The sequence below is a fragment of the Neolamprologus multifasciatus genome, chromosome 14 (assembly GCF_963576455.1).
Source record: "Neolamprologus multifasciatus chromosome 14, fNeoMul1.2, whole genome shotgun sequence".
Lineage (NCBI taxonomy): Eukaryota > Metazoa > Chordata > Actinopteri > Cichliformes > Cichlidae > Neolamprologus > Neolamprologus multifasciatus.
Window position 1 is genome coordinate 1267938 of NC_140452.1, and position 22222 is coordinate 1290159.

General features: G+C 45.9%; 1 protein-coding gene across 2 annotated transcripts in view; it reads left to right on the forward strand.

Annotated features, from left to right (window-relative positions):
* Window positions 1-21504, forward strand: part of timm50 (translocase of inner mitochondrial membrane 50 homolog (S. cerevisiae)) — a 33169-nt gene extending 11665 nt beyond the window's left edge. The window contains exons 5-11 of one of the 2 annotated variants that reach the window (XM_085131617.1): window positions 6558-6616; window positions 6788-6907; window positions 9320-9424; window positions 9606-9704; window positions 16856-17012; window positions 17195-17301; window positions 17374-21504. In XM_085131617.1, coding sequence (XP_084987743.1) covers window positions 6558-6616; window positions 6788-6907; window positions 9320-9424; window positions 9606-9704; window positions 16856-17012; window positions 17195-17301; window positions 17374-17472 — 746 coding nt within the window. In that variant the 3' untranslated portion in view covers window positions 17473-21504. The remainder of the gene's footprint in view (window positions 1-6557; window positions 6617-6787; window positions 6908-9319; window positions 9425-9605; window positions 9705-16855; window positions 17013-17194; window positions 17302-17373) is intronic. The other variant, XM_085131618.1, reaches the window with a different exon arrangement.
* The last annotated feature ends 718 nt before the right edge of the window (window positions 21505-22222 follow it).

Consider the following 22222-nt stretch of genomic DNA (forward strand, 5'->3'; position numbering starts at 1 on the left):
GGACCACCTTTGGCTTGTAGAAGTGGCCGTGCGTGGTCACAGTAACGGGCTGCAGGCTTTAAATAACTGACGGGGGGGGCAGGGTGTGGTCCTCTGCACACCTCCTCATGCACGTCAGTCATTATTGATTAGATTTTATTGTCGAGTCGTGCAGAAAACTACACGCAAGATGTTTATAACAATAAAACTGAAGCCTTAATTTAAAGATGAAGTAATAAAGAAATCATCTCTCCTGACGTGTTTTCCAAGCTTTAGAAACAAAGACGACAAAGTTCATCTTATTAATATCTATAAAGATTAAACGCTTCCATGTGTGGCTCATGTCAATCAAATAAGTGAATCTGTGAGCTGCATCATTTCAGGAGGAAGATGATGTAAACAGAGTAAATCTTCATCCTTCTGACTTTCTGCTCTTCACATTGATCTGCTCTCTTTCTTAAAAAGCTATTCTGATTGCTTATTAAACCTCATAATCAGATGGTCAATATCTCTTCCTCCCGGGGGTCCAATCTGCCTCCTCCTCTCCTCCTCCTCTCCTCCAGTCCTCCCTTTCCAGCCTAAATCGCTCCCTGAGGTCCACTTTGTCCTCATCTGGCTGCAAACCTCCGTCTCTCCTCCCTCTGCGGGTGACGCCCCCTCTCTGCCCGTCCGTCTCCATCTGCGGTCGGCGGCTCGCGATGCTGCCGAGGCTGGAAGCGGGACAGACGGGAGAGAGGGAGGATGTGTGGATTGATCGATTGATTGATGAACAGAAGGACGAGGTCGGACTGAAGCTCAGGGACACTGAGTATTGATGAGTGGATTAGATCCGGGCTGATGTGACGCTCACAGCTGTTCACCACACACTCATTTACAGTGTGGACAGCTCGCCACGCCACAGTTTCATCTTCTTAAACCAGCAGTTTGGCTCTTAAACTGTTTTTATACACAAAACCTGTGCAGAAGGAAAGTTTTATAGAGGTAATAATCATTTTCCCTCCGTGTCCTCAGAAAGGCGTCAGACATGAGAAAAGAGTTTGACGTCTCTACATAAAGCTGTTAATCTGCACGATTAAAACACAAATCATTGTCAGATTTATATTCGATATTTTATCTATAGTGGAAAAAATAAGTAAATAAATAAATTAGAAGTTGTCTGTTTCATTTAAACAGGAAACTTCAAACCTTTTACAAACGTGAGCGACGCACAGATGCATCTAAATCCACATCCGTGCACCAAAGCAAGAATAACGTGAAACAGAAGTCTGCAGGCTTCAAAGCTCAGTCGGCTTCAGCGCCGCCGTCGGCGTGTGAAACGAACCCGCGGCAGATGGACGCGGACAAAACGGATCTGCGTCACGTTTAAACTGCACACAGAAGGACTTTAATGCTCTTTTAATTAATACTGACTGTAAGGAGAAAACTGCTCGTTGGTGTTTGCAGCCGGTTCGCTTCGTGAGTAGAAGTCGCTGCTGGCGCCCTCTGACAGCAGACCATCAGTTACGACGAACGCTGAAGATGCTGAAGAAGAGCCGACCTTCATCATTAGTTCTCACATGCAGTCTGAGGGGCTCTAAGTGTATTCGCAGCGAGGAGAAGAAGAAATGTCAGAATGGTGATGAGAGGTGGGCGTGCTGCACATCTCTAACGCCCCCCTGCACATTTCCCTTTCTGCACATCCTGACCTGCAGGACCTCAGGAACCAAATGATCCCTGATCAGCTTAGGGAGCAGCCTAAAAGTTCACCACCCCTGAGGGAGACGCGCCTCCACATCTTTCACCCTCCTCACTCCTCTTTCATATCCTACCTTCCTCCTCCTCCTCCTCAGGGAGCAGCAGAAGGTGAGTGGGGCGACGGATGTGCGAATGGGACTTCTGGGACACGTTTGGCTGCAGAATCTGTTCGCGTGCCAAGTGGCGGCATTTGTATCTGTGATGCTGAGGAGCGTCGGATACCATAGCAACCAGCATGTGACGCGCCTCGCGCACAATGAAAAGTTTTACCTTCAGAGCGACAGACTAGAAATCTCACGTCCTGCCATCTGTCCCACACTCTGAGCCTTCAACATTTACCCAGAATGCACTGTGAGTGGACACATTGACTGCTCTGGATGTCTGCTGTTCATACGTTGGTGGTCTTTCTGTGCACGCCGAGCCCTCCGTGGTGTTTGAACCTGACACGTCCGTACTGCGTCCTGCTGCCGCAGCATTAATAACCCCTCGCAGTGCAGCCCGGGGGCCTCGTGTCAACACATTGAAGAGGCCGCGGCGTGCCGTCGTTTGTCACCCGGAGAGAAAGCAAACGATTGATATCTGAGGAAGAGGCGGAGGTGGCGTTGTGCAGCAGATGCCCGTCCTCGCCGTGGCTTTTGTTTAAGACTCCATCTCTCCACACCTCCCTCTTTAACTTCATCCCCTTACTCCTCTGTCCCTCTCTCTGTCGTCTTCATCGTACCTCCTCCTCCCCCACCTTTTTATTTCAGAAACAGTAAAAACTTCTCTGCTCTTAACGCTCAGATTCAGATTGTTTTCTCTGCTCTTGGATCTTTGTGAGGTCATAGAGACAGGGTCGTCTAAGGTGGTGCTAAAGCAGCTTGTTTCAGAGCTGGAAACAGTAGAAGAGGTCGTGTTTGGGGTGTGTTGCATGTTTCCAACTCGTAAACAATAAAAGAAAAGTGAAGAAAGGGAAAATATTCTCGTTTAGGAAGCGAAACCGGTCACGTTGTGAAGTCTTTGGCTGCATTTTGACAACTGAAACAAATTCCAGTGTAATCCAGTAAAATGTGGTTAACATCTCGGTGTTGCCTCGAACACCACCTTCCTCCTCTGAGTCGTAGAAACTGTCAGAAAGACAGATTCCTCCCCCATCACCACCTCCATCACCTCTCCTCGGCTCCATTAACATGAGAAAAGCCCAGATTAATCCCCCTCCCCTCTGTGGAGGATATCCCCACACACTGGCGTCCTAGATTTCCCTCTCACACACACACACACTTTTCCTGGTGTGTTTGGTGGGGCTCCCAGGGGAGAGGTTACTCAGCAGCCACGCTGCCTGCACGCGTAAACATCCTCTTCTTCAGCCTCGAGGATATTATTGCTCCTCTTTTATTTCATTACTCTCACACCATCTGTTTGCTAGGACCCCACAGCCTGTATGTAAAAGATGGACATACCTTCTCTGACATCACACACTACTTTCCCCCGTGTGTAATCGAGCTGTTGTCACAAATAATCTGAACACTCGCGTTTCTGCAGATGCTCACTGGAGGTTTTATCTTTCCTGTCAGGTCATTGTGTGTCTTAGAGTCTCTTTGTGGCCATTTCATGTTTTTGAATTTTGTTCTGTTGTTTCTGGGCTTCTTAGGATCGTAATGCAGGTGTTTTGGTCTCATTTTCTGTTTTTGGGGTAATTTCTTGTGTTTTCTGGTTATTTTGTCTGGACTTTTTTCTCGATTTTGTGGATATTTGTTGGCATTTTGTCTTTTTTATGTCTGTAAATGTCATGCGTATATGAGTATACATCAAAACAGAAACCAGATTTAACCCTTTAAGACCGACCATAGAACCAAGTCCCCAGAGCTTATATTATATGTTTACATGCTGTGGAGCCATTTTTGGGAGCATTTCAAGTTGCTATACATCAATACAACCATTACAGCCCAAATTTTAATAATATGTCTGCATTAAGTGCATAGTAATTACATAAATTGCAAAAAAGTGCAATAAACTACAAAAAAATTGAAAATCGTTTTTGTTTTTTTAACATATATTTCTAGTTAGAGAAATTTAAGAGGCTTATCCCTCAAAACTGTAAATACAAAAAAGTTGCACAAAATAGTTTCCCACCACAGGAAATTTATTTTGAGTCTCTTCATAGTTTTATTTTTGAAATACACCAATTTTTATACACTGCAGGAAAAACTAAAATAAATATTATAGTGCAAATTTGCAAAAAAGCAGCATCTGCATCAAAATAAACTATTTCCAGCAGTGCAATATGAGTCCTAAGCATCCCAGAAACCACACAGAAAGTCATAAAGTCAAACATAACTTTTAAAAACACCAGTATAGGCTCATGAGGCCCTGATGGTAAAAAACTACATTTCCGCAAAATGATGTCACTTCCGGTTTCGGGCAGGTCATGGCGGACATGCGATAGTTCACGCTGATGGACGTAGGAAGTGTTATGAACAGCTGATCGGATCAGCAAAGCGTGTTTCTGGAATATTATGTTTTTGTTGCTGCAAGTGCTTTTTATGCAGTTTTTGCAAAGTTATATGTGGAAGGAAACTGTGACCGAGGACAAGCTGATGGCATAAGATGTAAGTACAACTCCTCCTAAGTAATAAGTTACCTAAGTAACTTATTACCTAAGTTGTCTCCCCTGCATGGTCATCTCCTTGTTTACTTCTGGACATCTTTAACTGAACTTTATTTACACAGCGCCAAATCACAACAACAGTCGCCTCAAGGTCTTTATATTGTAAGGTCGACCTACAATAACACATACAGAGAAAAACCCAACAATCATATGACTTTGGAGACAGTGGGAAGGAAAAACTCCCTTTTAACAGGAAGAAACCTCCAGCAGAACCAGGCTCAGGGAGGGGCGGGGCCATCTGCTGTGATTGGTTGGGGAGAGAGAAGGAAGACATGATAAAGACATGCTGTGGACGAAAGCTTCACGTGATGCAGCTGTTTTTAAGTTTGTGTGTCTGCAATTTTAAAACATCCAAATAAAATCCCAGAATTTCACTCAGCAGCCGTGTTGTTGGTGAATTAGTAATGATTGGATACAGTTACAGTATTATATTATTTGGATAAAAGCAAACATGAAAGAATTACCAACATATCATACACAGACAACAGTACAGGGGATCTAACCAGGACAAACTGAGCTAGCTTGATGTTTAAAATGAAGCTCCGATGGAAGAAGGAAAGTGATCCAACCTCAAAATGTGGATATAAAAGGACGTGGTGGATTCGATGGTCGGCGAGGCAGGAATAAGATCAGAGGAGATCTGATATAAGCAGGAGCCATGTAGGGTGTTGCACATTATTTATAAATGTTCAAATAAATACCAGAGTTTACTGGAAGCCAATTAAGGAAGCAAGAATCTGAGAGACGGCCCAGCTGAGGACGACTGTGTGAAACAGTGAAAAGTAATCTACAGTAATACAGACAGGATTACTAAAGTTCTTAAATGACAGTAAAGGTTTGTTTTTGCAGTGTTTGAGCTCAGACGGTGGTCAAAGTTGGGCCAAGATGAGCCGTGATGTCAGCTCTAAGATAAATGTGATTGGCTCGTCAGCCTCTCTGCTGCTCTCAGGACCTGGACGCTGAAATGAGGCTGTAAACACCTTTAAATCTGCTGTAAAGTTTAATGAGGACTGACTCACTGCTGGAGCTCGAGCGGCGTGATCCAGGTCTCCACAGGGTCTTTTATTTTGAAAACTGGATGCTCTAAGCTTGCTTTGTTTGCCTTCCCGTCCTCTTTTAAAAGATGTGTTGTTCTCGTTAATGGGAATGACGACCTCGTCTTCACAGAGTGGAACACGATGAGGAATCTCAGCTCCATCTTTGCTGTCCGTGTTTTGATGGACGCATGCTTGACCTTCTAATTTGGAGTCGTGCACTCTCTCCTTTGCTCCGCCCCTCTCTAATTATTAACCATATATACATGTACATATTTCCACACCGTGTGTGTCCACCTCCTCAGCGTGTCATCACATCAGGCAGATGGCTCCCTCGCTTCCTGCAATGAACTCTGGGGGACGGAGTCCCGCGGGAACACAGCGTGCGTCTCTCAGTGTTTAGAGGGAGATGGAGGATAGAGGTGTGCAGTAATGAGCCCACCACCCCATGGGAAATGGAGTCATTGTTATTTAGTAGACATTAGCACGAAGACTCGGCATCGTCTCCCCCGATCACCACGCTGATAAAACCAATCAGCTCAGCTTTGGGTCTTATTCTGACCAATCAGGTCTCCTCCTGCTACTCCAGTATTTGTTAAAGCTAAAAGTGAATTTAAAAATTGCCAAATTAATATAAGTATATACATAATAATCTCACGGAAATGTATGAAGAAGATCATGGATGCTGTGTTTTGCTGTTATTTACCAGGGTTTCCACCTTGATAAATAAAAATGAGAAAAAGATTAAAATAAAAAGATCTTAAACTGGTAGAAGGAAATCGCCCCAACAGATCTTCCCCTCCGTATTAAATGGTCGTTTGCTTTTTGAGGAGATGACTTGAATATGTGATGTTTGCCGAGCTGTCAGACCTGCGGCTTCAGCGTCGGCTTGGCTTGGCTGGAAGTCCTCGCTGAGATCTTATCAGCTGTTTGCATCCCCTTAGGGAGTTGTAGTTTTCAGAAGCCATTAGAACTACAGCTGTGCTCACTTTCAGTCATCTGTCGGCTTTAAATGGGCTCTAAGCAGCTAACAAAGGAGTCCCGCCTCCTCTTTGATCATCTCCCTGCTCAGCTGTTGTGTCTTTGTGGCAGACGCCTCAGCATTTACTGCACCGTCAGCCTCCGTCACTTATGTAACTGAGCACTTTCCCCTTTTCTTTCAGACCCTCCGGTCGTCCAACAGTTACGAAGAACCTACAAATACTTTAAGGACTACAGACAGGTGAGTCCAGTCAGTCATGGAAACATTCAGAACAAACTTTCATGAGAATCAAACAATTAAGATCTGATTAAAGTGAAGCTTCAGTTCAGCCAGTTGAACTGTTGCATTACCTGTTTAGGACTTTTAGAGGCTCTCTGTGACCTCGTCTTTGTCTCTCGTTGATGATGTCAGATGATCATCGAGCCCACGAGCCCGAAGCTGCTCCCCGACCCTCTGAAGGAGCCGTACTACCAGCCTCCTTACACGCTGGTGCTGGAGCTCACAGACGTCCTGCTGCACCCGGAGTGGTCGGTACGTCTGCTTCTCCGAGAGCTTCACAGCCTTTGTCGATTATAAACGGTCCAATGGGAAGCTGGAGGGTAACACTGCAGCAATCCCACTGAACCTGAACAGAACTAAAAACTGTTAAAGTTAAATTGGTCAAGTTTTTCCAACTTCCTTCAGAACGTTATGAAGGTGAGGAATCAGCAGGCAGAAGAAGCATGCTGTCAGCCCTGCAGAGGTGTGAACGGAGCAAAGCAACAACGTGGTGTATTTGATCCTTTACAACCAGCCCCACAGATTATAATCAGTCTATTACAGATACCCCTGATCCCAGCACCTTATCTGTATAAAGTAGACTTGGAGTCAAGACCGCCTAAACCAAGACAATACCAAGACCAGAGGGTATCGAGACCAAGACAAGACCAAGACAAGACCAAGACAAGACCAAGACCAGACCAAAACAGACCAAGACGAGACCAAAACAGACCAAAACGAGACCAAAACAGACCAAAACAGACCAAAACGAGACCAAAACAGACCAAAACAGACCAAAACAGACCAAGACGAGACCAAAACAGACCAAAATAGACCAAAACAGACCAAAACAGACCAAAACGAGACCAAAACAGACCAAGACGAGACCAAAACAGACCAAAACAGACCAAGACGAGACCAAAACAGACCAACACAGACCAAGACGAGACCAAAACAGACCAAAATAGACCAAAACAGACCAAAACAGACCAAAACGAGACCAAAACGAGACCAAAACAGACCAAGACGAGACCAAAACAGACCAAAACAGACCAAGACGAGACCAAAACAGACCAACACAGACCAAGACGAGACCAAAACAGACCAAAATAGACCAAAACAGACCAACACAGACCAAAATAGACCAAAACAGACCGCTGCAGCCAGATGCTGCTTCGTTTACGGGTTTCAGGCATATTTATGTGTTTTTGCGATGCTCTCGCATCACATCCAGGTCTTTATGTCTTTAAGACATTCCTGCAGTTTAACTCATTGGTGTGTGTTATCTGGCTTCATGCACAGATAGAGCTGGGTGTCATCTGCATAGCAGTGTAAATGTATGCTATGCTATCTGATGGAGTCTAAAAGACACGATGATGGTTTGGAGGAAGTTTACTCAGAAAGATCTGAACTGGAGATGAAGACTAAATAAATATCAATGGTACTGAGAGTAGCTGTAGATGATGTTTTCTGATGGGGCTGCAGAGAAGCTGCAGGGAAGCTGCAGAGAAGCTGCAGAGAAGCTGAAGGGAAGCTGCAGAGAAGCTGCAGAGAAGCTGCAGGGAAGCTGCAGGGAAGCTGCAGGGAAGCTGCAGGGAAGCTGCAGGGAAGCGTGTAAGACTGCAACTCTGGATCGTCACATTTTGGAGGGTTTAATAAATTTAGCCAGATTTCTAGAAAGGAGACCTGCTGCAGCCAAAACGGGACGGATGTTGTCCCTGTGACAGACCTGCGACCTGGCCAAGGTGTGCCCCGCCTCCCACCCTGAGACAGCTGGGATAGGCTCCTCCCCCTGTGACCTTGAATTACATTCAAGGTCACAGGGGGAGGATATTTATATAGGATATTTATAGGATTTATAGGATTTATTTGGATACAAAGGGAAGAGAATGGATATTAATTGTTTGGCCAAATAGTGTCTCAGGAGATGAGCTCCATTAGTTTGAGAGTTTAGAGCTGTGGTGCGTAGCTTCCTGCTCCTCACCTGCTGTTTTTCAGAAAGCTGCTGCGAGCTTGTGTTTGGCCTCTTATTGTCCTCGTTTCCTGTCCTCGTTCCCTTAAACTTGAAGCACACAAAGAGCTGCAGTGAACTCCTGAAGACTGAATAATCCTGAAATGATCCTTTAACAAACAGGTTACAGTTCAGGAGAGACAGGTGGAGGATGTGCTGGAGGCGTGTCCACCACCTGTCCGCTCGTCTCAGTGTCTTTTCACTCGTGTAAAACAGGCCTCTTACCTGACAGGTGCGCAGCAGCCAACACCTGCTGGACCGTGTCAGCCTTCCTTCCTGTCACACACACACACACACACACACACACACAAACAGGTGATAATGGGACAAAGCTTGTTTTATCTGTTTAACTCAAAGCAGCCTGAGCGACGAGGTCACGACCTCTGAGCGTGCCCAGACAGCGGCTGTCAGATCTCCTTCCTGCAGCTGTCGGCGCCTCACGCGTTCATACTTTTGTAAAACGATTCATGTAAACTTTATTAACGACTCTTTTCTGGTCTCACAGACTCTGTGTTGTATTCTTAACAACATATGTGATAAAACTTTATTACGATAAACACAGAAACAAACTGCTCGCGTCCACCAAAGTGCAGAAGAAGCTGCAGGACTGCAGCAGCTGGAAACCCTACGCTTCGATCCAGATGTGTTTAAACAGCTGCTCTTTCTCTCTGCAGTTGGCAACAGGTTGGCGCTTTAAGAAACGTCCGGGCATCGATTACCTGTTCCAGCAGGTGGCGCCGCTCTACGAGATCGTCGTCTTCACCGCAGAGACCGGCATGGTGAGCGTTTCAGCAGCTGCTCTCCTGCTGTTCCCACACGGCCCTCTTTAATGGGATCGTACCACTTTGAACTTACGTGGGGGGAGAGGAGCGTGTTTCTGTCTTATTCACTAATCTGAGGCGTGACGACACATTAAATGAGCTGTTTGCATCCATGTTTTGTGCTTCCTCTCGTGTGCAGACGGCGTATCCTCTGATCGACAGCATCGACCCTCAGGGTTTCGTCATGTACCGTCTCTTCAGAGACGCAACACGTTACGTGGAGGGACATCATATCAAGGTGTGTGTGTGTGTGTGTGTGTGGTGTTATGTCAGCCTGACATGACAGATGTTAGGACTTAAAGGACACTAACATACATTTAAAGGTGTTTTTGCTCTTGAATAATTTCATGTTTCACATCAGTTTGAATTTGTGGCTCAAAAAATCCAAATTTTTTTTTTTACACATTTAATAATAAAAAGTTTTAGATTCAGTTAAAGACGTGTTCAGCTCGTGTTAGATAACTTTATTCGTGTGTTAAACGATTTTTAGTGCTGATTTCTGGATGGATGTAAATTTTAAAACGAGACAGCGCCCCCTCTGTGAAGGGCGGGGCGTGACGAGTTTAACTAAAATCATCCCAAAGCATCTCGTTCGCTTCTCAAGTCGACTGTTAACAGAGAAACACGTATAACTAACATAGTGTTTGTTCATTTTGTCTTCCTTCATTAATTCAAACGCTGAGGTGTCCGTGCTCTCTGTGTAGTTTATGTTGACTGGTTCTCATAGAGCTGCTCTGCTGCAGGTCAGGGTGCTGCTCGTTTACTTTCTGATCCCCGTTACCTGCAGCAGTGAAACACACTCCAACGATGCCTCCTGTCGTTGGTGTTATCATGTTATCAGTGTCGGGGTAAACACTGATAACATTTACGTTAGCCGTCAGTGCCTCAGCACACGTTTGCAGACCAAAGAAAGTTTTTTAAACCCAGTTTTATTGTGTTTTTGCTCCGTGTAATAAAAGCGTCTCTGCTAATGAGCCGCTGCTGACAGTCGTCTCATTGGACGACTAGTGTTCAAGTAGAGAAACAAACAAGGAAACACAAATATTTCCAAAATTGTAGCGTTTGTTTGTTTGTTTGTTTTGTAAATTTTAAATATTGTATAACAAAACAAAACAAAACGTGAACACATTTTTTTCCTCCCCCTTAACTAACTGAAGCCTTGAAGCACCAAATAAACCCATCGGTCGTCTCCGTCACACGTGGCAGCAGTGCTGCTATCATCGTGGTCGACATAAGTGACTCTAACACAGCCTCAGCAGGTTTGTGCTCTTTGCTCGTGTCGCTTCATATTCAGTCGTTTAAAGAACTTATTTCAACATCGGACTCAACAACAAACAAATCCTCCGAACACAAAGAGTCACTTCGAGGGTCAAACTGAGTTATATTTCTTCACATTAATATAGTTTTTTACGACACCGTGGTGGCGTCTGCGATTTTCTGCTGTAATGGTGGCAGAGAGGGACGGTCAGGAGGGCCAGCTCTGTCCTGGACTGTCCGCTGAGGTCCGTCGAGCAGGTTGGGGAGGAGAGGATGTTGTCTAAGCTAACATCCATCACTCCATCACCTCCCACCCCTGCATGAGACTGAACACGGAGCAGCTCGTTCAGCAGCAGGAAGGAGGTCGTTCTTACTGCAGCACGACTCTGTGATGCAGCTTTTGGTCGTCTTACTCACAGCCTGTTTGTTTACTGTACATTTCATACAAATCTCTGTACAGTTTTCTCAATTTTTCTTATCTTTATAGGACCACCTTCATTTTCCCGTGCTGTAAGAGCTCTGTAACCGAGTCTTATCTGTGGGATAATAAAGGTTTATTCTATTCTAGGGGTGACGTGGACCACGAGTTTGAGACGATCACAGTAACAGACTGAACCAATTAAATAATTCAGTATATTACAAAGTTAACGGCTCAGTTATAAATACACTGAAACACGTTTTCTGAGCGGACAGTTAACAACATCTGCTCTATGCACACAACAAAGAAGCATTCGTGCTGCTCTGTTTGCAGTTTCTCCTCTGTTGCACCATCAGACCAAACTAATCGATGATCCTCTACTGCTGCCTGATCAGGTTTGGTGCCCAAACTTTTACTTTCCAGCTACTTCTGGAAGATAAAGCCGTGAGCAGGAAGTTTACGTTTCTAAACTCTGTTCCAGCAGCTCGGCGCTGCGTCGCCCCCCGTGTCCTCTCCATGTTCGCCTTCTGCTGCACAAATTGATTTCTCCTCCTCCCCTCGCTCTCCCTCTCAGGCCTCATTAACCTTCTGCTTCCTTTCTCCCCTCTTCCTCTTATGTCACCTCCCTTTCACCCTCCCTCACCCCACTTTCTTCCTCCTCCTTCTGTCTCCCTCCAACTGCCATCTCTGTGCATTAAAGAGCTGGGTGGAGGCTGGAAGGAGCTGGTTTAACCTACTTCCCAGAGCAAAGACACACTTTACCAGCTCATCTCCATAACGCCAAGACAGGCTGAATGCAACAGATGCTGAGAGAGAGTTAAAGTGCTGAGGAAGAGAAAGTTATTAAGTCCTGTGAAATAAGCAGTTGTTTAACGATGCCTGAGGCTGTGCTTTTAGCAGCCGTGGACGAGTTTGATCCAAACAAACACCATCAGGCTTCAAACAGACGTCAGAGTCTCAATCTGAAGGTTTCTTTTCTGTAACTGGAGAAAACTTCAAAAAATGCATTTTGGCTAATTTTCCGGTTTTGGTTCCCGTTTTTTCCGAGTCCCTCAGATTTAGGGGAAATATTTGGCACGGATCAGTCTTGGATGCTCTTTCGTTTGTCAGTTGGATTGTGAGGTTTCTTCCTGTTAAAAGGGTTTTTTTCTTCCCACTGTCGCCAAGTGCTTGCTCCGCAGGGATCATCTGACTGTTGGGGTTGTCTTTGTGTCATTAAGGATATTTACCCGACAATAACGAGCGCCTTGGCGGTGCTTTTTAAATAAAAATGTAATTATATTTGTGCATCGCCTACATTAGTTATTATTTTAGCTCTTTTTCTTATTCGGCACCTAAAAACGAGCAAAGCTGCTCATTGGACGCTCGAGCGCTGAGTTGGAAAAACAATGGTTGTCTTTTTATTTCAGAGTGTAATCTGGTTTGTGGCGAACGTTCGTGTAATGAGGCAGACTGATCCTGTTCTACCAGCTGTTTGATTCTCCACTGTCTGATATTCCTTCAGGAACATTAAACTAACACCACAATGAGATAATTACCTCAGCGTTAACCCTTCCTCTGCTATTGTTGGCTGGCCTGCATCCGAGCGTCGGCTGCTGGCCTGAAGTGGATCAGACGTCTTATTGTTTGTCGGCTGCTGCCGGATAAGAAACGCAACAGTTGGATTAACTTCGTTATTTTGAAATCATTAGTTTTAAGCCTGATGTTTAGTTTATTTATGCAAAACCCCAAATCAGGAGGTCTGCAGACACTAAAACACTGAAGGGATCCCAGCTCGTGTACATGTGCACGTGTCTCACTCTAACAATGACCCTAATCTGTTATAACAAACTCAGAATACATTTAACATTAATATAAAGTAAATTTCACTCATCAACTCAGAAAATATCCCAGTGAAACCACAAAGAGCTGCTCAGAGTAACGTCTTTAAGCACAGAGTTAAATAATAAACTTTTTGAATTTCAAGGATATTTTATTGTTTCAGTAAATATTTAATCAGCCAGTCACATGTAGACTCAGCAAGTTTTTATGGACCAGCCTCTACAGTGCAATAAGCAACACAGTTCAAAAGAATAAATACAGTTTAAAAAAGGCAGTAATGAACTGCAACAGTAGTTAGGGTTAAAGTACATGTAGAGCCTCTAACCACGCCCAGGAAGACCTGCTGACGTTCACACTGAGCACCAGAATGGGAAAGAAATGGGATTTTAGTGACTTTGAACATGTCACGGTGCAGAAACTAACCTGCTGGGATTTTTCCACCAACCATCTGAGTTTACAGAAAATGTCCTATGAGCAGGAGTCCTCTGCGAGAGGAGAATGGACACGATGAGCGTCTCTCCTGTCGAGACGACGGCTCACAGACTCACCAAAACTGGGCAGCAGAAGACTGGAAAGACAAACCTGGTCAGGATGTGACTAAACACCATGAAAGCATGGGTCCATCGTGCCTGTGTCACCAGTTCAGGCTGCTGGTGTGATGGTGTCGGGGTTATTTCCTTGGTTTTCTCTCCTCAGTCCTGAGTGGCTGCAGAATAAATCCCCACGTTACAAACTCGGATCATCAAACTGGTTTCTTGACCGTGACGTTCACTCAAACATCCACAGTCACTTAATCAAACAGTCGTTTTTTATGCTGTAGTGGAATGGGAGGTCACAGACGTGCAGCAGCTGTGTGACGCTGTCATGTTATATCATATTGGCCCCACTGTCACAGACTGCATGCTGGTCCATCAATAGCAGGACAAGCCTCCTCAAACTGATGCATCTGCAACTACTGCAGTGCTGCAAGACATCAGAGGGAGAAGATGCTGGAGAGGAGCCGCCCAGCTCGAAGTGACCCAAATAAATGTTTTGGTCTTTTTCAAGGCCATGCAGTGGGCGGAGTCAGGCTCTGATATGATTGGGATAAGTAGACTCTCACTGTCAGCTTGCAGTACAGCACATAATACATTTACCTGAACTGTATTTGTGAGTGTGCAGCGTTTCGTAGCACTTCACCGACTCTGCTGCCCGAGAACACGAGCCGAGGGTCTCGCAGGAGGGAGTCGCGCTGGTGTTTGTGAGCTTCTGTGACGGCAAAGTTTCCTCTGCTGGACGCTGCACAGCAGTAGATGTCATTCCTATTTCTAATCTCCCAACGGAGAGGGCCGCCACAGATGGCGCCTGCCAATAACATCGCACGGCAGATTTGACGAGAGGAATTTTCATACAAAGACGGAGAAGTGCGGTGCTGGGGAAGTTGTCGGGGCGCGACCTTTCATTGATGTGTGTGTGTGTGAATGACTGCAGGCCCAGAGAGTTAACCCCCCACCTGGAGCAAACTCCTGCTTTGGTCCAGCTGCCGTTCTAGAGTGAAGCCAATGTTTCACAGTTTGAATCGACGAATCAAACATTCAACATGACAGCTTCAGACGGCTTTTATTGGTCACATGGCATCATAAGACCGTCGTTGTCAGACGTCCATGTTGCTCTATTGCATCTTCTCTACGTCACTGACATTTATGTCATTATTCATGTACCTGAAACGAAGACGAAGTGCACAAACAACATGTGGAGGAGGGGAAGGAGCAGCCAGGTGTCGACTATCAAATGCTCTGGTTAACTGATCGTCTGAAAGATCAAGCTTCCCTGTAAAAGCAGAGGTTTGGGCAGTTTGCAGGTCTGCAACCAGCAGTGATCTTAGAGGAGCGTCTGCTGAGGGAGGGCTACAAGGCCATTTCCTTAACTGAGGTTTACGAAGGCTGAATGGAGATTGACAGACCACGTGACTTTCGCGCATTGCATGCTGGGAACTCGTGGCAAGTACAGCATCAAATGCAAGCATTTGCAGCACCGCAAAACGTTCATTCTCCGGTTCCAATAAATTCTTGCTTTTTCTTTGCCCCCCAAAAAAGTTCTGTACAAAACGAAGGAGAACAATGCCGGTAAACAATGAAGTTTAGTAACTTCAGGTCACTGCAACAAGCCCAGGTACAGTTTACCGACGGATGGGTACAGGAGCTTGAAATGCACCGTGTAGAACGAAAGACCATCGTACGTATCATAAGTTTACCAGTCTCACAAATCGTCTTCATAAATACACATTCGTTAACCGTTTATTAATAGGACCTTTGAGCTCAACGGTAATTAATTAGTAGTGGAAATAATTTCTGGTTCATTACAGAAATGTAGCAGTGACAATAATACTTTATGCTGTAATCGTACTGGGCAATTAGTGATACAAACAACTGTTTTATCCTGTGAATAAAAGTATATGTTTTTGTCAATGTACCATGGTAATAACAGAAACACAATATTGTGTCAGGACAATTCATTATTTACGCACAATAAACAAATGAGCATAGCGACGATTTCTGTTCAGCGCCAGACTTGTAACCTATAATCACCAATTATGTTATGAAAAATGACGTATTAACCACAACAGCAGACTGACCTTTGTGGAAATGTTTGGAGCAGACTAACCTGTGAGCTGGATGTTCTGGGACGTTATATTTGGTCTTTGAATGGCTGCAATCCAGGCCATCCGTCGCCTCTTTGTTACTACGGAAACATGACTTGAACAATTTCTCTTCAACGACGTAATCCGATAACAACGATCTCTTTACCCGTCGGCTTCCCGTGGCTGTCATGTGACCGGCTGTTGCAGTTAATAATACAACAGCTTCTTGACAGTTTGTGTTTCTTTTTATCGCTGTGTGACTGTTTCCAATTGAAAGCCTGCGTGAGCTAGTACCTCTTGCCACAAGTTCCCAGAATTCTTTGTGGTTTTACCCTTGAATGACGTCACATTTTCAATCTCTATAAACCACTTCTGGAACAGCATCCTTCAAATGGACGATACCAATGTGGAGAGGTTTGTCCTCAGCTGCAGAGATCCTGAAAGAGTCCAGACTGCTCAGCCTGCTGACACCTTCAGAGAGCTGTGCTCAGATCCACCGTTCAAATCTCAATGAACTGAAGCTGGAAAGAAGAGCGGCCAAAATTCCTCCACAATGGCATAAAAGACTGAGAAGGTCCGATTCTTCAGTGGCAGCTTGATTCCTTCACACAAACACAACGTGAAGGAGGACGGCGGCCTTCTTTCATCAGCTGTGAGGACGTGGAGGATGGTTGGGCCACAGACAGACTCCCTCTCCATCTGTCTCACACACGTCGGGTATTCATTTCTTGTGGGGACATCTAATTGAAATAATGCTTCCCCCCGCCCTTTACCCTAACCATCAAAGTGAATGTCTAACCCTGACCATAACCCAGCTGTAACCATGACGCTAAAACACATCCTGAGTCTGGAAAATACCTTCAGACTCGTGAGGATTTTGGTTCCCACAAGTATAGTAAACTTCCAATTTTTGGTCCCTACAAAGACATGAACACACACACACACACACACACACACACACACACACACACACACACACTCCTCGTGCCTATGGTACGACAACTTTTCTCCGTGCCCCTGGTACACTGCGCAGAAACACCTTGCCACACACACACACACACAGACCAGCTGGGGCTAGCAAGTGTTACCTTAAGCGTCATTAAAGTAATGGAGTCTCTTATTTGATGAGGCATGAACGATCACCAGTGTCAGCTTTAGTCGGGCTGGAGTGATGGAGGAGGCGTTTATCTCATCAGTCATCGAACTAGTGATTTTATCTGCAGCAGGAGAGTAAACGTGTGTGTGTGTGTGTGTGTGTGTGTGTGTCTTTCAGGATGTGTCGTGTCTGAACCGCGACAGCAGTAAGGTCATCGTGGTCGACTGTAAGCGGGAGGCGTTCAGCCTGCAGCCTTTCAACGGCCTGGCTCTGAAGAAATGGGACGGAAACTCTGAGGACCGAACGCTCTACGACCTCGCCAACTTCCTCAAGAGTAAGACGCACGGCGAGGCGTTCAGGGGCCGTCCTGTCACCCAGCCGTTCCTTCATTTGTTTTTGTAGTTGACTTCTTGTATTCGTCAGCGCATCCCTCTACTGTCACTAAGCTCATATTTAATTGGTTGCTTCCCGTGTTTCCTGTCTGTTGTTTCACCTTCGCCGTCTCCTCTCCATCAGCCATCGCTATGAGCGGCGTGGACGACGTGCGTTCGGTGTTGGAGAACTACGCGCTGGAGGAAGACCCCATCGAGGCCTTCAAGCGGCGACAGGCTCAGCTGGCGCAGGTAGGAGGAGAAATCAAACGCACCTGTCTCAGGTTTCACCTGGAACAGCTCTGACTCTGTTTTCTCTGTCAGGAGGAGGAGCAGCGTCTGTCCGAGCTCTCCCAGCAGACGAAGCAGGGACTCTCCATCGGCTCCATCGCCTCGCGGTTTTGGCGCTCCAAGCAGCAATGAGCCCCACCCCCTCCCCTGCTCGCTTTCCACCTATCACTCCAAGGTGAGGTGAGAGAGAGGAGGGGAGAGACCCGTGTGCTGCAGGCGAATGGTCTCCGCCGTCACGGACGTCTCAGTGGGCGGGGCTGAGGACTTTAACTGGTCCTGCACTTCCTGGTTTTTGTGGAGGTGGGGCCTCATCTTTGTGACACCTGATGCATTTTTAAGCTTCTGATGGAGACGATCCAGGTCGTAAACTCTGGTCGCTGGTGGCTGATCGGGAATCAGCGCTGCCATCGCCACTCCAGCTCCGGTCGCCTCGCCGCTCGCTGACCTGAGATCAGCTGCCACACGTTGAGAATGTGTATTTTATTTTCTATTCCTGTGTGTGTGTCTCAGACTGTGCTGATGGAGGCGAACGTCACATCATGAATTTGTTTATAATGATGCAAATAAACAATAAGTAGCATTTATGAGTTTGGTGAATATGTCAGAGCGGCGTCGGCCGCCGTGGCGTAGACGAATATGCGTCCAGGACGTAGCGGCGAGAGGGAGGAGGTCTTTCACTTCCACAGAGGTTGAAGTCTGATGTTCTGTGTGAGACGTGACTGTGAGGAGGAACAGACTGTTTTGGAGGAGAGGAGGAAGTGATCCTCGGCGTGGCTCACCTGTCGCACCTGGTCTGGTCTCATGAGGGCTTCATTAGAAACTAGATCACGTTAGCTTGCATAGCTCGGCAATATTAGGTTCAGGAGCACCTCGAGGAACTCGTGTTGACCCGACCTCTGATCCACAGAGATCACCTCCACGTGACGGAGCTACCAAAGATGCCGAGCCACGCCCAGTTCTTCTGCTGTACACAGCTGTGCAGAAGTCTTAATCAGCCCCTCATTTCTCTCTATTTTGCTTCAAACTTGTCATTTTTCAAAAATTATCCTCCTCCAGCTTTCTGAAGATCCTTCGGTGTTCCCTCGTGTCCAGTCCTCGTACCTGACCATTTAACTCTGACCTCATCACTCAGGCGTTATAAAGGCTCCGAGGTAAAGTCGTTATGTCTCTGCACACAACGACTTGCCAGAATCCATCTTAAAGTTTATCTTCAGGCTCTTTGATGAAGCCTGTCACACAAACCGATGATTTATTCTAGTTTCTTTAGTTTGTCATAAAATGTCATTTTTGGACCAACAATGGATTCTCTGAACTCTCAGCAGAAAACATGGCGGATCTCACAGTGTTCAGCCTAAAAGTCACGGGGCCTTCAGCTGAACCATCCAAGCTACACAAGAACTGCACTGAAACTCGGTAACAGCAGGTCAGAGGGAGCGATGAGTCCAAAGCTTTGGCGATCTGTACAGAGGAGGTCCAACAGTGAGGCCACAGCGGCTGGGTCTGGATTTCAGTCTGTGACGTTTGATTCATCAGTTTTAACAAAGTACCATCAGACTGAATTTGATCTGCGAAGCCTGACGATGATCCCAACGCAGCGCACAGCGGAGCCTCCTGCAGCAGCGTGGGATCATCATCAAGAGCTTTGAGTGTCCTTCAAGAAGCCTGGAGAGATGTTCCAGCCTGTGCTGGAGAATAAAGGTGTCCACTCAAGTACCGTCACCTGTTTCTGCCTCACAGACACCATGTTTCAATAAATCGCTGCACTTGGTTCTCATTTTCCTGCAGAGTAAACGATTAGAGGCGTGAGACCTGTGCACGGCGCTGTACACGGGTCTATGCGCTGGCTCGTTCTTGGCTTTAAACAGCAGCGTGTTTTACAAAGAGGACGGCGTGCTGCGTTTCTGGTTTACGCTCAAGACTTTCAGTCAGACCTGCTGCAGATAAACCGACGATCGCCGCCCTCCGAGGCCTCTGTTTTATTCTGTCTCCAGAGCAACGAGTCTCAATATGCATGTTGATGTAAACTCACATTGGTAATAAACCCAGAATAAATCAAACCGTGATGATGTGTGGATTTTCCTGTTTTTGTTCCGTCTTTTAAAAGTGTAAATGTTGGCGTTTCAGGCTCATAATATGAATCATTTTAGGTTTTATAGTTTTCCCTTCGCTGTTTACAAGCTTTGAATTTTCCCTCTTTTAATGAGGCTCAGGATGCTTCCCTCTAACAAACGCATCTGAAACATGCTGTTGTTGAGCGCGTTGGACAGAGGACGACTCGGCCGGGATGCTTTTGATCTCCTGGCTGCTCCTCGGGCTTCGCAGAAGCGTTTGTGCCGAGTTTTAAGAGAACATGTGCAGCGCTGCTGTATACGCTTAATGTAGGGAAAATGAGGCCGGCGCTGGGCCGGACGTGAGAAATGTACTTTTTGCTGGAGTTGCAGCAGGAGCCCCGCGGTGCCCAGAACCTGTAAATATGTTTTTCCCTTCGCAGCACGTTTGTGTCCCGTGGAGGCGCCGGGACAGCTACCACCTGTGAGACGCAGATGTCCCGCCGCTGTCAGACACCAAAACATCGTTCGGGATTTTCTTAGCTTGGTGTAATTTGTTTTTATATGTATCATACGTGTTAAATTACCACTGAAAAGTATGACTTGGTCCAGGCTATGTGCTGGGTAGGCTCAGGGTTATTTTTGCATGTTTTCCTGGTGTTTACTTCAGGCGGTGATGAAGCCCAGAACACGTGTGAATAAATGTATAAATAAATGTATAAATAGCATATTTGAAACACTTTGCTGTTCAGATTCCAAATATTTGACCCTCCTACGTGCTCATAAAGAGCAAATTCACACACAGTCCTGCCAAACTCAACTGGAAATATATTAGACATAATAAATCCCTCTCATAAACTCTGCTTTGGACTCTTAGCAAAGGGGAGGCGGCCGTCTTTAAATGATTGAAGCAGTAACTTTCCACTTTCTTGCTGTTTGTGCAGTGGGAGCTGTGGGCTGCTCGGGGTGGCAAACAGATCTTCATTTATCCAGAGTGGGTGATGAGTGGGCGCTTCATTTAATCACAGGTGGGCCCTGAAATCTCAAGTTGCTGCATAATGACACAAAAAAAGCTCCAGATTCTTTTATTTTGGTGTGAAATCAGTTCGAGTGCATCCCGGAGAAGTTCACGTTTAATGACCCGTCCGTTTATAATGAGCAGCAGAGAAATGAGTGTTTTTCTACATTTAGTTCAGTGCGATTAAAACAAGCCGCCAGCACGGCTCCTCAGCTCAAACTCATCACATCTGACGCTCTGTCAGACTCACGACACAGATCCAGATGTGCAGGATCCAGGAGCTTGTTTCAATCCTCAGTCCTGTTCTCCAAGTCTGAGATTTAACTTCCTGCTGATGCAAACTGATGCACATAAAGCACGAATGCACGCTGTTCTTAAATGTACCGACATTCATAAAGGACACAAAAGCACGATTTCATAACAACAGTAACAATCTGTTCTTCTGAAATGTTCTCAGTAAAAATGAAGCTTCGATTTTCGTCTCTGTGCACGTGACAACGAAAGATTTGACGTAGTTTTCTGTCTGTGCGTCACCGCTGAGGATTTGCACTCGGAAACGATGTGACTGAAATTCAGACTCATTTGCAGAGACTTGTTGTGATTGGTTAACTAGCTGATTAGTGTTTGGCGGCCAGGTGAGGCTCGTGAACTTCCTGTTTCACACCAGAAATGGAAAGTTCATTTCCATTTTAATGGTAAGCATCAGCCCCGCCCCCTCCTTCCATCTGCTGACTGATGCAGGAAGGCGTGATCATGACGACACCGACTATTTGCTGGTTCCTGCTTGAAATGCTGAAAATGTCCTGATTTGCTTTAAAATAAACGTGGACGCAACGAGCACATGACGTTGTGAGAGTGCCCGCCTGCAAACGGGCAGTGAGGTGAGCGAGCGCGCCCAAATCCGCCGCTCCACGTGCACGTGTGTGTGTCCTTTTTAAGTTGTGGCGCTTCCACCTTAAACAGAAACCATCAGGTCCACAGGTTTTCTTTCACAGATCAATACAGCTGATCAGTTTGTGATCATTTCTGGTGACGTCATTCAGACCGTGAGATTAAACCGTTAATGTTCTCCCAGATGTTCCCAGATGTTCCCAGATGTTCCCAGATGATAAAAAACGCACCCACAAAAAAGACTCGTTGCTTCTGGAAAAGATCATCTTCCAAATGTTGAAGGTTTTCCTTTAATTAAACAACAAATTGTAGGTCAGCCAATGGTGTTGGAGATCTTTGTTAAAACTGATGGACAAACAGAAAGAACCCGATTATGGAAGGACCATCAGGAAGCACCTGATTAATAACAGCTTCATTGTTCATCCCAAACTCACGGCCATGACTCAAAGTCTGAGGCTTCCAGCAGTCAAACTTCCATAAGAAGCAAAAGTTCACATTTAATGATCACATATCTAAGACGTTCCAACAGCATCTCCACCCACGCTGTCATCGCCTCAGCAGGTACTGTGCTGTGTTTTTCTGAGAAAGCTGAAAGTATTCAAGAGTTTACTGCATTTTTGACACTGCAACAGCTCCAGTGGGCCAGACTGGACCCCGAGCTGCTCGTTTGATTCCCCGATGTGAGAAAGCTCACATAAGAGCGGCGATAAAAGGGCAGACAGACGAAGAAGAACACGTGATGTGGTGGAAATGTTCACAAACACAAAGTCTGGCTTCGTTTGCACTGATGTGAGCCGCGGCTCGTTTCTGAGTGCAGGCTGGGAGGTTTGGGACCTAAATGTGCTTTCACTCAGTGTGGAGGTGTGAACCTGGGAACGCCGAGGCTGCCGCAGAGCTTTATGACTCCTCCATTTGCCTCACAGCA